Below are 14,576 nucleotides of genomic sequence, written 5' to 3'. Positions count from 1 at the left end.
AGTATTCCATGCTGGATAATGTGCAAGAATATACCTTTCTAAAATTGATTTCAGCCAAAACCATGCTATTTCCACTGATATCTATAAACATTAAATATCAGTAAAATTAAAATTCTTTGAGATCATACACAAAAGACATTATCATGACAGGATATGAATCCTGATATCTGAAACCACAACCTTATGTTAAAATTATAAATGAAAAAGAAACCTCTCACATCACTGCTGTAGAATGTAAATACCTACTAGGCACTGACTACATAAAACCTTCCTAAAAAGAGCCAAATTAGTTTCTCATATGGAGATACTGACTAAACTTATTTTTGAAACATAGGTGGGCAAGCTGTGATGTGGTTTTTTTTCAGAGTAATTACAGATAAACAAATCATCCTTGAAACAAACACCACAAAAGATCCTATATAGCTGGCATTGATAAGCACTTTTAAAACACAGAACCAGAAGCAGAAAATAGAGGTTGCATATGAAAACAGCATTAATTGCCTTGGACCAGTTTTTGACTGACAGAGTACTGATTTAATGGGGTTCTTTTTTTCCAGTTACATGTATGTGTATATATAACTTTCTGTATCTAAGAAGCAGCAAGAATGAAATATTAGGTGTCTAAGACAGAACTAATACAAAAGCTACTAAAATATCACTGCTGGAGGAGCAGCATAAAGCTTGGAGGTACACAGTTAATTGCCTTGTGCCAGTCTCCTGAAGAAAAGCAAGCTGAAGGTTTGATCTCATTGCATGTTTACATGCACAAGAAATGGCTCTAAAAAACAAGGCCTAACACAGAGGAAAACAAAAAAAGAAAATACAAGCAGGATGCCTGTGTACTATACAGGTCCTTCACAGACAACAAAAATCCACTGAATTAATCTCCTGTGAAACAAAATGGATCTCCATTTGCTATCCATGAAAGAAAAGGATCCTCTCAGATTAAATTTATAGTAAAGAGTTTCACTCTGATAGAAGAATATTTTTAGAATGGCAAAAGGTACACCAAGCATGCATTCCCACCTGAGGCAGGAATTTAGCACTTGTCTGAGATACCAATTTAAAATTAACCAGTGGTTAGTGACCAAAATTTGGTCTCATGGCTGAGGCCACTCTAACTAGAAAAGTGTTTTGTATATAAAGCTTATTTCTCAAAGTTAGGAGATGACTGCTAGTTCCTGAACGACATGATGAATGACAGAGCCCTTTTTATTGCTACTTCTTTTAAATCATCTGGCCACATTCTCCCTGGACATGGGCCTAAAATGTCCTTAATGCTTTCAAGAAATTCACCCACAGCTTCTTAACTACAGACTTCAGAGTCCATTTTTTAAATTGCAGTTAGCTGTGATGTAAAATTAGAGTAGCTAAAGAAAAGAGGGTTTTTTTTTTCAGATTGCACATCAACTCCAGGTGTCCACTATACCTCAGCCTAAACTAACTGAAAAGCATATATATTCAGCATTTTGAAAAGACAATTCACTCTTATTAAGTAAACAAATATAGATATTTAACCTAAATATACATATCTGTCTGTGTTGATTTGGGCTTTTCATTTGATTTTTTTTTTTAATTACTACAAACTTCATAGTTCATCCTGGAATTATTGCAAGCTAAGCATTAATAAAGGTCTCACATACAAAAACTTCACAAGTAAAAAACCACATTCATAAAATAGCTTTAACTTAGCACCTCAGACTACTCTTCTGCTGCCATTAGAAATGAAATGTCATTTGTAAAGCTTTTACTAGTATGTTTAAGAAAGTACTAGCAAATTCAATTTGGAAATAGAAGTCAAAGTCAACATTTATTGCACATTTCCTTTTAAGAAGTTACTAAAGGATCATCTAAACAAAAGCTATTCCATTTAGCTATTGTTTCAAATATATTTGTGAATATTTCAATAATTCAAATGCATATAAAATAAAAAAAAAACCAAAACAACAAAAACCAGGCCAACTTGGCTTAATTAGGTCACCACTGGAAAATAAAATGATAACTAGAAATATCTTCAGACAAAGTTTTTTGCATATCACTGGTCTCATGAAAATTCTTTGGGAAGTAAAGTGAATATTGTCTCCAAACATGATAAATAGGAAATAATGGCAAGCATGAGCATGTACCACTGACCAAATATTTTTTTACTAGGGTAACCAGAGCAGTGACATTTCTTAATTTCACCTTAAAAGTAAAATCTCACATAATACCTGGTGATTTGTTTGAGCACACTACAAATATTCCAGACTCAGCAATGACAGTGACAATGACTTACTTCTCAGATTTCCCATTCCAGGAGTCAGGCTCATTCTGGGAGGCAGTGTGCTGTGGTATGGTGGAGTAGTGCTGAACAAGATGTCATTTGGCAAGGCCTGGTCTATCATGGAGCTCCGAGAGCTGGCATAGGAAGATCCCCTTCGATTGCTACATATGCTTTCATCAGAGAGCGTGCGGTACAGCGTCCTCCGGGGGGAAAGGTTTCCATAACATGAAAACTAAAGATAAAAATAAGAGCATGTATTGCTGGTTGAAGTGATTCATACAATCACATCCCCATCACCAGCTCTTGGGAGTGTTTTTCTGGACAGGGCACTCTGGAATTCTTGAACTAATACAGAAGATCAGAGATTTCTTCTGCCATATCAGATCTACTGGGGCCTCAAAAGAGTTACTGAATTGGATATTCAGACTTCCTCTCAACATTTTGGAATATATCACCATGAATTCATCAGATACTGTGCTGGTTTAGTAATCACGAAATGTTAAATGAAAACTTCATAGCCTTATGACAGCAGTGTTTTACAGAAATGTATATAAGGTTACCAACTCTGGCAATATGCATGCAAGACTATACACACAACTGTTTGATTTTAATTTGAAATGACTATGCTTTACTGTTAAGCATTCTGAACTGATATATGCTGCCACATAATTCATTGGATGATAAAAATTACTTGAAGCACTGCATCTCTCTGGATATCACATAACAGGCTTAGAAAAGAGGGTAACAGGGTTCAGTGAAAACTGCTTATGCATTTCAAAAAGTTACTTAGACCACAACCCAAATATCTACAGTAAAACAAGATGCTACTGTATTGTAAAGCTGGATCATTCCACTTTGTACACTTTGTAAGTCATTCCTCTGCACTGCAAACAGTTTTCTTTACATCTATAAAGAACAGTTAATGCTTTAATTATTCTACTGGTTTATCCTGCACACAATTACATGTTTCCTTTGTGATTAACTGTGTGTTCCATGTTTCCTATGCAGAAAAAAATACTTAAGAGGAAACAAACACTGAATATACCATAGAATCTTTTTGGAAACACTGAATATACCACAGAATCTCATATATTCATTTCTGACTTCACTGTCAAAGGTAACTGGCTCACCAATACCAAGATTATTACCCTCTATGAAGGCATAGCCACAGACTGTACACTGCCAACTCCTGTGGCTGGGGCTCCTTGTGGGTTCAGGGCCTATGGTCTCACTTACTTAACTTTTGTTTAGGTGCCTTGGAGAGGAAGGGACAGCAGTCATTTATCTCAGCCACACCTCCTCTCTCTTAGTTGATTCTTATTTAGGCAGCCAGAAACACTGGCAGTTCTTGGAATCTTCACAAAAACCCTCCAATTATTGTATCAACCATAAATCATAAAAACCTCTAGGACATGACCCACAAAAGCGTGTATAATGCACACATAACATCCCTCATATTACAAAATATATATGATCTGAAATTTAAATTCAACTCTGCACTTACAAGATTCCCATATGTTACTTTTGTTCAGACATGATGATTATGCTATTTAGCATATTGTATAAACACAGTGGGTTAAGAGAGCATTGACTTAATATGGAAGTGTGACAATTATCTCAAGTAATTTAATTGCTTTGTTCTTTATTCCACATTAAGCACAGCATTTAGAACCATTTATTTTGGGGAGCAGCAAATTTTAAGATCACTATCCACTTACTGTGAAACTATTAAGTATTACCAACTGTCTTCATACTACAAGGATAAGATCCAGGCTCTCCAGTAGCACTGACAATTATGCCTTCAGAGCAGCTGCCACTGATACCCACATGAAACTGATTTGGATTTCTAGCAAATTGTTGGTATGAGTACAGGACAGAGGAAAGTGGGCTGCTTTTATTCATGTGTTTTAATATCACACAAGATGTACAAATTTAGGTCTCCTTCCTTGAAAATGTCCCTTTTAACCTTTCAAATTATAATGAAGTTGCTCAACCTACACTGGTCAAGCTAAGCAAAGACATACTTAAACAAATACTGGATTTTATAAATAATCATCAAACAAACATTTCCCATCCTCGTGGGAAATGATATTTCGGGATTTATGGTCATCCCCATAGAATAAACTTAGCTTGTACAAAACAATATTGCACTCTGTGTAGTAATTTTGGGCATACCAGAAAACCATTTCTAAGGTTACTGAAAGACTGAAACACATGGAGCCAAAGGAAGTAGCCAACCTTTCTTCTCCCTTCCTCCATAGAGAGGCTGTCTGGCAGCATCAACTTCAGAAAATCTTCTTTGGACAAGACTTGTTGGCTTTCAACAATAGCATTCCTGACAGAAGTTTGGAGTGGACTCGACGCAGACACAGCATCAATATCATCATACACTCTGGTGAGAAAATGGATGTTTTTAGCAAGAAATTGGATTTGAAAGACTGCAATCATTTTCTGTCAAAGTGAAAATTGTTAGAATATCTCCTGACACAGCACACTGTTTAGAAAATTTTTTTGATCTCTTAACCTTTATGAAATTGTTTGTGGGTACAAAATGAAATTCTTAAACCACTGAGAAATGGAGCTTAGGAATTCTAAAGAACAATTTCAAAAAGCATAATCCTTGTTTCTCCTAGCTTGCCTCTCTCTTTTTTACACACCACACTTCTCTATCAATACAAAAGTTATATTTTTTTTCAATATTTCCAAAGGTTCATAGCAAAATACTTTAACTTTTACTTCCTTAGCAAATAAACAACCCAATATTTTATAGTACAATATTGCATCCAGCTTCACAATCTGGCAAAATTACTATGGTCATCACAGCAATGTTTGAAGTGTACTGGCAATCAATTGGCCAGTGTAAGTATATTTTATTATCAGCAATTTCATAAAGCTATTTAGATAAATTAAACAGGTGTCTTCTTTAACTATCAGCACATAAAAATCTAGTTACAGACAACAAAGGACTGTCAAACTGAATTATTAGCCTTCAGCTCCTTCCAGTGAGAAAGGAGAGACAGGGCTTTAATAGGCTGAATGTAATGGAAGGAACTGGAGATTGCAACTCACAGAGAACAGACTGGAAGCCATTGCTCTCTGCCAAGTGCAGCCTCATCAGTGACTGTCTTCAGCAGACAGAAAATAAGCTTTGCTATGGTAAGGTATAATTCTCAGTGAATTATAACCTACAGTGGCACAACATTCAGTAATTGACCTGATATTCATCATCACTGCTAATTAGAGATGCTATTTTATTTCAACATAATTATCCTCAGAGAGATATTTCCTCTCTGTGATATAGAGAGCTTTCCTAGAAAGAAAGAGGTGAGGCAATTCTGAATGCCATGGAAAAATCTGAAAATATTTTTGATATAGGAAGTGTTGTCATATTCAATTAATAGTTCTTGAACAGAACTTTCTCTTGAAGATAATTTTTCAGTTTTTAGTCTAAATACCCCAAATCATGATGCAATTTTATTTTAAGGCTGCCATTCAAAATAAGAAGACATTGTTTCAGTAGTTCATTGATTTCAAAATCCAAAAATTTGTGGGAAAACCCTGAAGCTAGCCCACTATAATTTAAATACTACTGTGACCAAACAATTTATGTAATTAAAACATTAATTAGCGGGAGAGAAACAAAATCATTCCTCTGTTAACACAAAGGAACACATATAACCAGAACATCTTCTCCTTTAAGAATTATGAATGTAAGAGCTTAACTTCAGATTCATATTTCATAGCATATATATTCTAGCATATATTTTTAAATATTACTTTTGCTATAAAGTAATGCACACATGTGCAAAATTAGGTATCAGATAAAAATAACCTATTCCTATTAAACATAAAATAACCCCAATTAAACATTTGAAAATGTTACATTACATCGATTGCAAATGTTACATACATTACTGCATGTCATCTTGTCAATTTATTGAGATAGACAGTGACTGGCTATGGTTTATTGAGAAACAGCACCAAAAAAAAAAGGAATCATGGACATTATCCATGAAGATGATTTTGAAGCCAGCAGGAATTTCAAGGTCAGATTTAAACAGCAGATTCAAACATTATTTATTACAGATGCACCATTGTGAAATTATCATCTCTCTATATTTGAGGTACTGTATGTTTTCCTTTGAGTTCAAGACTTTTTCTTCTACCTAAGAACAACACATTTCTCATGGACTATTCCAATGTTAAGTAGCATTAGATATATAAAGGTACAGAAAAAAACCCTGAGCATTTAAAGGCAAAACAGAATTTGCAATTTTTTTCCATCCTATTTTAAAATTGATTTTCACTACCCTTCTTCCCTCAATGAAGTAAAACAGAGTGCTTACTCATGACATTCTGAAACTTCAGATTCTTCAGGTGTAGGACTTCCTTCCGATTTTTTCCATCCAATGACATATTTACTCACTGCTCCTTGTCTGTGGTAAGGTTTTGAAATCGACCCAGACATCTGTTGACTGCTATTCTGTGACACTATATAAACTTTGGAGGTATCTAGGGAGCCACTCTTTTTAGAGCAGTGTGTTGATGGGCTTCCTGAATGATGTGACCCACTGGAAAAGTGAACCAAACACACAAAGGGAAAAATTAAATATGCTATGCAACAACAAATCAGAAACGCTTTGCCTGGTATGCGGCAATAATTCCCACAGTTAAGTTTTTCTGAAGGTTAAAATCAATGAAGCAAAATTGGCACAGTAATTTTCTACACACCAACTGTGTACACATTAAAGCTCTTTGAGAACAGAATTGTGATGAGTTTCTAGAATATACAATGCATGGAATTCAGCCTGCTCAAATGCCAATGCAAACTGATGTGAATCGAAACTAAAAGCCTCAATTTAATATATATATATATATTCAATTTGTGTGTGCAATTTTAAGTAAATGTGTACACACACATTTACATAAAGAACTACATAGAGAATTACTCAAATATCTCCCTAATCATAAAACCTATGTGCTTTTCCATTTCACAATAATTTTGCCAGTTGATGCAAGATTAGGCTGTGCCTTTCAATCAGACACACTAATATTAAATTACCAGCAAATTTAACAGAAGCAAATTTCAGTTCAACAAGACAATCCTCTGGATAATTTTAACAACCCCTTTTATTATGAGTAATAGCACTAGTAGGTACTAAGACATACTTTTAGTGAAGACCCTAAAACCTATTTCAAATAAACTAAATAAACACTTCCTTGAAGAATAAATTTCTTCAGAATAACCATAGAAGACAAATTCACTCATGTCAAGCATATAAGTAAATCAGTACACAAGATATTATCTGGTTATTTTCCTGTACTGATTGACACTGAAAACAGGAAAATCAGAGGGAAGGAAGAACAAACAATTTCCTTCTGTCCTTTACAGAGTAAAAACCTTAACACATAGACCAAAGCTTCAATTTCAAAGTCACCATAAAATGGGAACTGGAAGATAAAGGCAACCAGCTATAAAAGTGTACTTTCAACAAGCTTTACAACAGATGTATCATGCACATGTTTCATTGGTATCAAAAAGAAAAGCTGAAAATCAATCATAAATGCCATTCAACAAGCAAAACTGTAAAGCATACATTAGAATAATATAAATCTGGGGGGATGGTGTGCAATGCAGTTTCTTTGTATGTAAAAATTGTCCAAATTTTTCTGATTTCCCTCAGCAAAGCAAAAGTATGTGAAATAAGTTCTAGGTGCAAATGTCCATTTTACTTAAGGATGCTTCCCAATTTTAAAAATCCTTGCAATTTGCAAGGGTCACGTATAAGGCCTCCATCAGATCTAGGAGGTCTGGCTATGCTGTCCAGGCAGACTCACCAAAAATTGCTTGAAAACTGCTCATACAGGCATTTGAATACAAAACAAAAACATCAAAATCTTTTAAGTTCAGTTTCAAAGAAGGGCAAACAGAATCAAAACAACACAGAAGCGCTACCTGTATGTTAACCCCTACTCCATAACCCCTGTTTTGTAAGAAACACACACCTGGAATGAGAGGAGATCTCGCTCAGGTCTCCCATGCTGCCCTCAGCCGTGTGGCTGGCGGAGATAGCAGAGGCGTAGCCATGGACAGCGTAGATCTTAGCTGGGTCCTCGTCGGGCCCGGGAGGCTCCGAGGGCTCCGGCCACTGCTCCGTGTGGCAGTGCACCGTGGACCTGCTGCCGGCCAGGTGCAGCGGGGCCAGCAGCGGCGCCGGCATGCAGGGCGCCGTATCGATCCCGCTGTCCGTGGAAGCTCCCTTTATGTACGTCAACCCAAGCAGCTCGGGATCCATCAGGTCTCCAGAACCAAAGTGCTTCTCATCGCTGTTGCTGGATGTGTTGCTGGATAAGGTGTTGCTGCTGGAGTGGCTGGAACAGCTTTTGTCCCCAATCTTAACAACAAGAAAACAAACCAAAAGACATCCCCCTCAAATTAAATAGTAAGAGATCTATTTTCATATAAATGACGGCATTTGTGCTATTCAAAGACCATTTTATTATTTTTTTTACAGTATGCTATCATATAACTGCAAAGTATGAAAAGAGCCAATTATACCACCCGTTTCTGTGAAATGAATTGCACAGCTGGCTAGACACATTAAAGGTTGATGTCACTGCAAATAAAAAGGCTCTAGTTCCATCTTCTATCACAAATCTTAAAATCAGAATTGAATTTTCTGATTATAGGAGCTGCTTAACATCCATAAAATTGCATTTCTGAACAGTTAAAATAAGCATTTGTTAAAGCTAGAAGCTTTAGCAATTATTTGTTTAAACAAGCTCTACTGCAAATCTGAAAATCACCAAAGACTGAATTATTGTTGGCTTTTTCTCAGTGTGGCTGAAATATGCAGCTCATTGGATCAAATCCAATTGGATGTGTGGCTAGTTAAATTGAAGCCAATTGTGATGTATGTGTACCAGATGAAAGTAACTCAAGTTATAAGGCCCTAAACTAAGCATGGCTATTGAAGTGGAATAATTACGTCAGACTTTTATGCCAATAAAGTCCAGGGGTTTTGTTATTTACCTTTTAAAACAAATTTTACAGAGAGTTGGATTAACTTATGTCTGTGACAGTAGCCAGAATAAAGGCAGATGGACTTCTACTAGGGCAAATGGGCTTCTTTTGGGTAGGATATAAATGGGAAGGGTGACTAACTTTTTCATGAGATCCTTCCCCTAGCAGATGCTAGAACATGCTGTTGCTCACACATAAAATGTAAGTTTACAGTGTACAGACTCCTACTACATATAGCAGATTTTCCAGGTAACAAACATTATGTACTTTTCATCACTAGGCTGTTGAGGATTTGGCCATTACTGAAGACAAGCTACTAAACAAGGTAGACTAGAAAATCTGTTCAGCATTCCCAGCACACAAGTTACATTTTTATAGTGCTTATTGATAATTACATTCCATGGGTATTTCACATTAGATGAAAAGCAGTATGGTAAATATAATTTTATTTTCTTTTAAAGGGTAATTAAATACTCCACATACTAAACAAGACAGTATAAATGAAGCTATAAATTCACAGCTGAGTAGAGACCATACTAGTTTTATCTACTCAATGCCCCAGATCCAAGCTCTCTTGGAATTCTGAGTTTGTAAACAAAGATTAAGCGTATTACATTCAACCCACATGAGCATAATGTTTGCCTCCCAAAACACCCAGTGGTCTTTATAAATTACTATAAATTTAGAAAATGTATTTTTAAGATTTATTTCTGTAAGTCCAGAGTAGTTTTTTGTTGTTGCTATTTTGGGGTTTGTTTGTTTTTAGAGTTCTGAATGACATCCAAGGAAAAGACTTACATGTGAAAGCTTGTTTGGCGACTCCTTGCCACTGCCTTCCTTCTGTAAAGCTCGCTCTTTGTAGGAGCTCAGGACTTTGGTTGATGGTGCATGCCACTTGGCTTCTGCCAAAAATAATGGAGAAAGGCACACCACTCAGCATCAGCTTTCAAACCTGCACATTCTGCAATCAGACACAGGTATCTTTGCAGAATGTAGTAACTTTTACTGCCACATCACACATTCTGTGTGAGTCAAACCTCCACAAGGGGAGGTGGCTGCATTTCAACAGGCACGGCATTGCAAAGAACACGTACTGGAAAGATACAGTGGGTTTTATTACCAGAATGTCTAGTTCCTTCCAGAGTTTCCTCTCGTTCTCTGCCTCCTTCACACTCCAGTGAGCCTGAACCTTGGTGATGTTCATGGAGCAAAGGGGACTGGCATCTTTTAATGTAAGCAGAAAATTAAGCTGTTAAGGTTTTTATCCTGTAAGATTAGCTACATGATGATCTACACCACTTTTTACTCTTAAAAGCAAGTATTTTGTGACATTTAATAATAATCATAATTCCCAAACATTTCCAAACACTGCATAGAAATATTTATATGCCATTTTTTTCAAAAGCACACTGCTGTATCTGAAGTGTGAACATGCCAAGAAGACACTGAACTTTAAGAAGAAATGTATTCTTGGGGCTATAAACCCAAAAGCTTTTGCAGTAATGGTAATGGTAATATATGCTTAAACTCCTTGTGATCCAAGCCCCACAGAAAGTAATCGTAGTTTTGCAGGGTTTGACACTGAGAATATTTAAGTTAGTACCAGATCCACTGCTTTGTATTACACTGCAAAAGTTTAAACATTTCACAAAGCAACAAACTAAAACAGATTTTTATTAGAAATAACTGTGCTGGAAAAAAAATGGCACAAGATGCATTTTGATGAGCTGACTGTCAAAAAAAAAAAAAAAGAGCTACAGTTTTATTTGAATTATTACCATCTATTTAGCTGCCAGAGATTTCACTGAGTTATGTGAAATTCCTTGAAGAGTCTACAAGATACTGCAAATATATCTGCTACATGGAATATCTTATCCACAATCAATCATGCCAAAGCATTAATAAGCTTCAAGGAGCAAAGCTGATGCTTTCAATATTCACATTTTTTTCTCTGAAAAGTAGCTTCTGAAAGCCACTTGGCAAGTCTGGAATGCTTTTATATTACTCTATTGTAGATACTGCCATAGCTCAATATTTTATAACAGGAGTGTTTTCAGTAGCTGTATATACACAACAAAGTCATAAATTTAAACTAGTTTAGAACAGATGTCTCACATAATATTCTTATGAGATGAGTTATATTGGGGTGGTCTTTTATATACAGACAGCTAACTTCTGAAATTTCAGTACCAAGGGATTAATAGGGATGCAAACAGACCATCTATGCACATCCTTTTAGAAAGAAAAAACCTCTGAAATTCCTACTTTTTTGAGGACATATGCTAGGGAATGGGTGTCACAAAAAAAAACATAGCAGAAAACAAAACCTTTGAAGACCATAACGATTTTTTTTTATTTAGTCAAACACCTTCCTCCTGAGGCAGGAGGAGGAGGTATTATTCTTTTATTCTAGTTCTGAGTAACTAGCTGATTTCTGGCCTTTTACAGGGAAAATACATCTAAGAACCATTTCTCATTTACCTGAATTTAAAAATATGATCCTAAAGAGATAAATTAGGATGACTTAAAAATTGCAGTTGCATGCATCTTACATCAAAAATCAGTAAACCTCTACATCTTAAAAGATACTAACAGTGTTGGAAAAAAAATACATCTAGAAGACCCATACAAATTTTGCTTAAGAAAGAAGATGCATAGGAGCTCCTGCAAGATTTAAATAAAAGCTTTTAAAAATCACCAATACCCGTCATATCCCACTTGCTGTCTCCAGTGGCTGCTCCCGCTGGGCCCTGGGTCACTGGATGAGGACTGGTTGCTTGGAGAACTTCTGTAATGTTGATTTTAGAGTCATTAACAGTGCACTGAGGTATTTTTGGTGTTTCAGATTTGAACTGGGCTGTGCTTTTTTTATCAAATACAATCATTTTCATAAATAATACAGATGCATTATGAACAATGAGTTACATCAATTTGGGAATTTAAAAGGCTTATCTCAGTTTCATAAAACTTTAACAAGAATTTTGAAAGTATAGTATTTATTCACAAATAAAATGTTTCAAACTGAATATATAAAAAGGCACAGAAAGAGAAAGACTAAGTGCCAAATCCTATTTTCTCTAGATCTGGCTTTAGTTCTGAATAAGTGGGATTACTTAGGAGTCAGAGCAGCTGGATTAGGTCTCTAAATTCATGTGTGGGAAGCTCTCATAGTGGATCAAAAATGATTGCTAGTTCCTTGGCACTTATTCCAATTTTAAAGCTAGTAAAATTGGAAGAGGCAATTCTAATACTTTTAAAATTTTTATTTTATTAATCCTTTGACATAGAAAAGCAACAAAAAAATTTCTTGAAGGGTATTATTTTGTACTTAATTATTTAAACTTTTAAGCCTCATGTCTTAACAATGTCTTTAAGTAGTTTTGTTAGATTTCCAGACAGTTGAAATTTAATGCTTAAATTTGGATTTGATCACATCCATTCCTTCACTTCTGTGCAAATCATTCCATAACTACAATACAATTTCCTTCAATTATCTTGACATTATCTTGAATTCAATTCCCTGTGTTTATCTTTTTTTCTTTTCTCTCCCCTCTTTTCTTTTTCACGTAGAAACGAATGTATGTACTTAGGGAGGAAATGAAGAGGTGTTTTTTTTCTTTATGCAAAATACTTTCCCAAGAATGTGACCTTTTAATAAGCAACATTACCGCTCAGCTTGAAAATTTTAAAGACAGTAGCTATTATATTTTGCTTTTTAAAGACATTAGGTGTTACATTTTGTCTAATAGCCACTGTACAATAGTGTAGTACCTTATTTTTCAGCATATCTTTCTCTGAGAAGTATTGACAGGACTGAACCTCTCTCAATTAAGTGAAGTAGTCAATAGGCTCCAGCTTAATTCAGTTCCATGAATTTGTAATTACCGCCAAGAATTATGCATTTTGTGCAAAGATTAAGTGGCCCAGTATTAAGGAATGGATAAATTATGATCTCATGGGTTTCCACCCTCCAGGCTGATGTTTAGGACATTGTCCTCAAAGCCAGGATATTGCTTTGTGCTGTTCCGCGGCTGAACAAAACATGTCTACTTCCCATTTGCTGGACAAGTGTGAAGCCCTTAGCTTCGTAAACAATGAGTGGCCACAAAAGGAGAACCACAGAAATCCCATCAATGACTGCCTCACACAGTTCCTTCACACAAAAATTACAACCATCTGCTCTCAGGAATGGATTCCAGACTCCAGGTGATAGGATGCATTGTCAACAAGTGTGACTCAAGGACTAAAGCACACAGAGGCTTCTTGGTGCAAAAATCAGAAGAGTGAGTTCACCTAAAGCTTCACTTAGGCACATGCTATGAGTAGCTGTCACAGAATTAGCCACTTTGCAAAAACAGAAGAGCTTAAGGATAACCTTGTATTTCTAAGTAGAGGAAACTCCTTGAACAACACCAAAATACTTGGACTGCCTTCTCAAAGCACTTAATTCTCAGGAATTGTATTAGGAGCATAATCATTCAGCTCTCAGTCTCCAATTTCCCTCTAGGGAGTGGGCACCTAAGTATTATATGTCACAGCAGTTGAATTTTTGCTGCTTAAGTCTCTTACTGTATCTAGTCCACATTTCTTCTGCTTCTTCCTCTTTTTATTTCTAAACCAAACAATTTTATTGCTGACTTCACCCTTAGCTTATTTTCAGATCTGCTGTTAAATCTTCCCTGTTTTATCAACCTGCTTCTCCCTGCTTGCACTCTTTAACCAATACTGGGTCTTTGACCCTCTAAAATCTCTTCATCATTTTCCTAGCCTGAGTACACTTTCACGCTTGCAGGACTACTAATAAGTACTAATGCACCTTACTTCAAACTCTTCTGTTTTAAGCTCATCTCTCTGCCAAACCATCATATGGCTCTTCCCATGTGGAAAGACTTTGCCAGTTAGGTACCTTTCTTTACATGCTTCATGACCTACAAGCCAGAATCCATAATTTTCCTCTCTTTTCATTATTTATACTCTGAATCATGTCTTCCCCAGAATACCACTTCTGCTATTGTTTTGCTTAAAAGATACAGAAATTTCTTCATGACAAGAATAGACTCAATCTAAGCATTTTTTCACATGCTTTGCTGAGTGTTATGAGAAGCGCAGCTTATATTTGTGAAGTCTTTTTGGAATTGAGTAGCATGTTAGAAAGCTTTCATTTCTTTTCTGTATCAGTATACAATATGCTTAATAAAGTTTCATAAATGATGAAGTATTTCTAGACATTTGATACATTGTCCTCTTATGTTAGATGTTATCGAGAATTTAATTAACAAGATATTTAGG

The 14,576-nt window shown here is 35.7% G+C and overlaps 1 protein-coding gene across 6 annotated transcripts in view; it reads right to left on the bottom strand.

Moving 5' to 3' along the window:
- The window catches only part of SIPA1L2 (signal induced proliferation associated 1 like 2), a 126,519-nt gene that overhangs the window by 14,872 nt on the left and 97,071 nt on the right, over positions 1–14,576 (bottom strand). For all 6 annotated transcript variants that reach the window (XM_077175598.1, XM_077175599.1, XM_077175600.1 and 3 more), the window contains 7 exons: positions 11,992–12,075; positions 10,408–10,511; positions 10,086–10,189; positions 8,270–8,658; positions 6,610–6,834; positions 4,502–4,655; positions 2,276–2,495 (listed from right to left, as the gene is read on the bottom strand). In XM_077175598.1, the coding sequence (XP_077031713.1) occupies positions 2,276–2,495; positions 4,502–4,655; positions 6,610–6,834; positions 8,270–8,658; positions 10,086–10,189; positions 10,408–10,511; positions 11,992–12,075 (1,280 nt within the window). The remainder of the gene's footprint in view (positions 1–2,275; positions 2,496–4,501; positions 4,656–6,609; positions 6,835–8,269; positions 8,659–10,085; positions 10,190–10,407; positions 10,512–11,991; positions 12,076–14,576) is intronic.

Source organism: Agelaius phoeniceus, chromosome 3 (assembly GCF_051311805.1).
Source record: "Agelaius phoeniceus isolate bAgePho1 chromosome 3, bAgePho1.hap1, whole genome shotgun sequence".
Taxonomy (NCBI): domain Eukaryota; kingdom Metazoa; phylum Chordata; class Aves; order Passeriformes; family Icteridae; genus Agelaius; species Agelaius phoeniceus.
The sequence above is the reverse complement of the archived record's forward strand: the minus strand, read 5'-3'. Positions and strand labels throughout refer to the sequence as shown.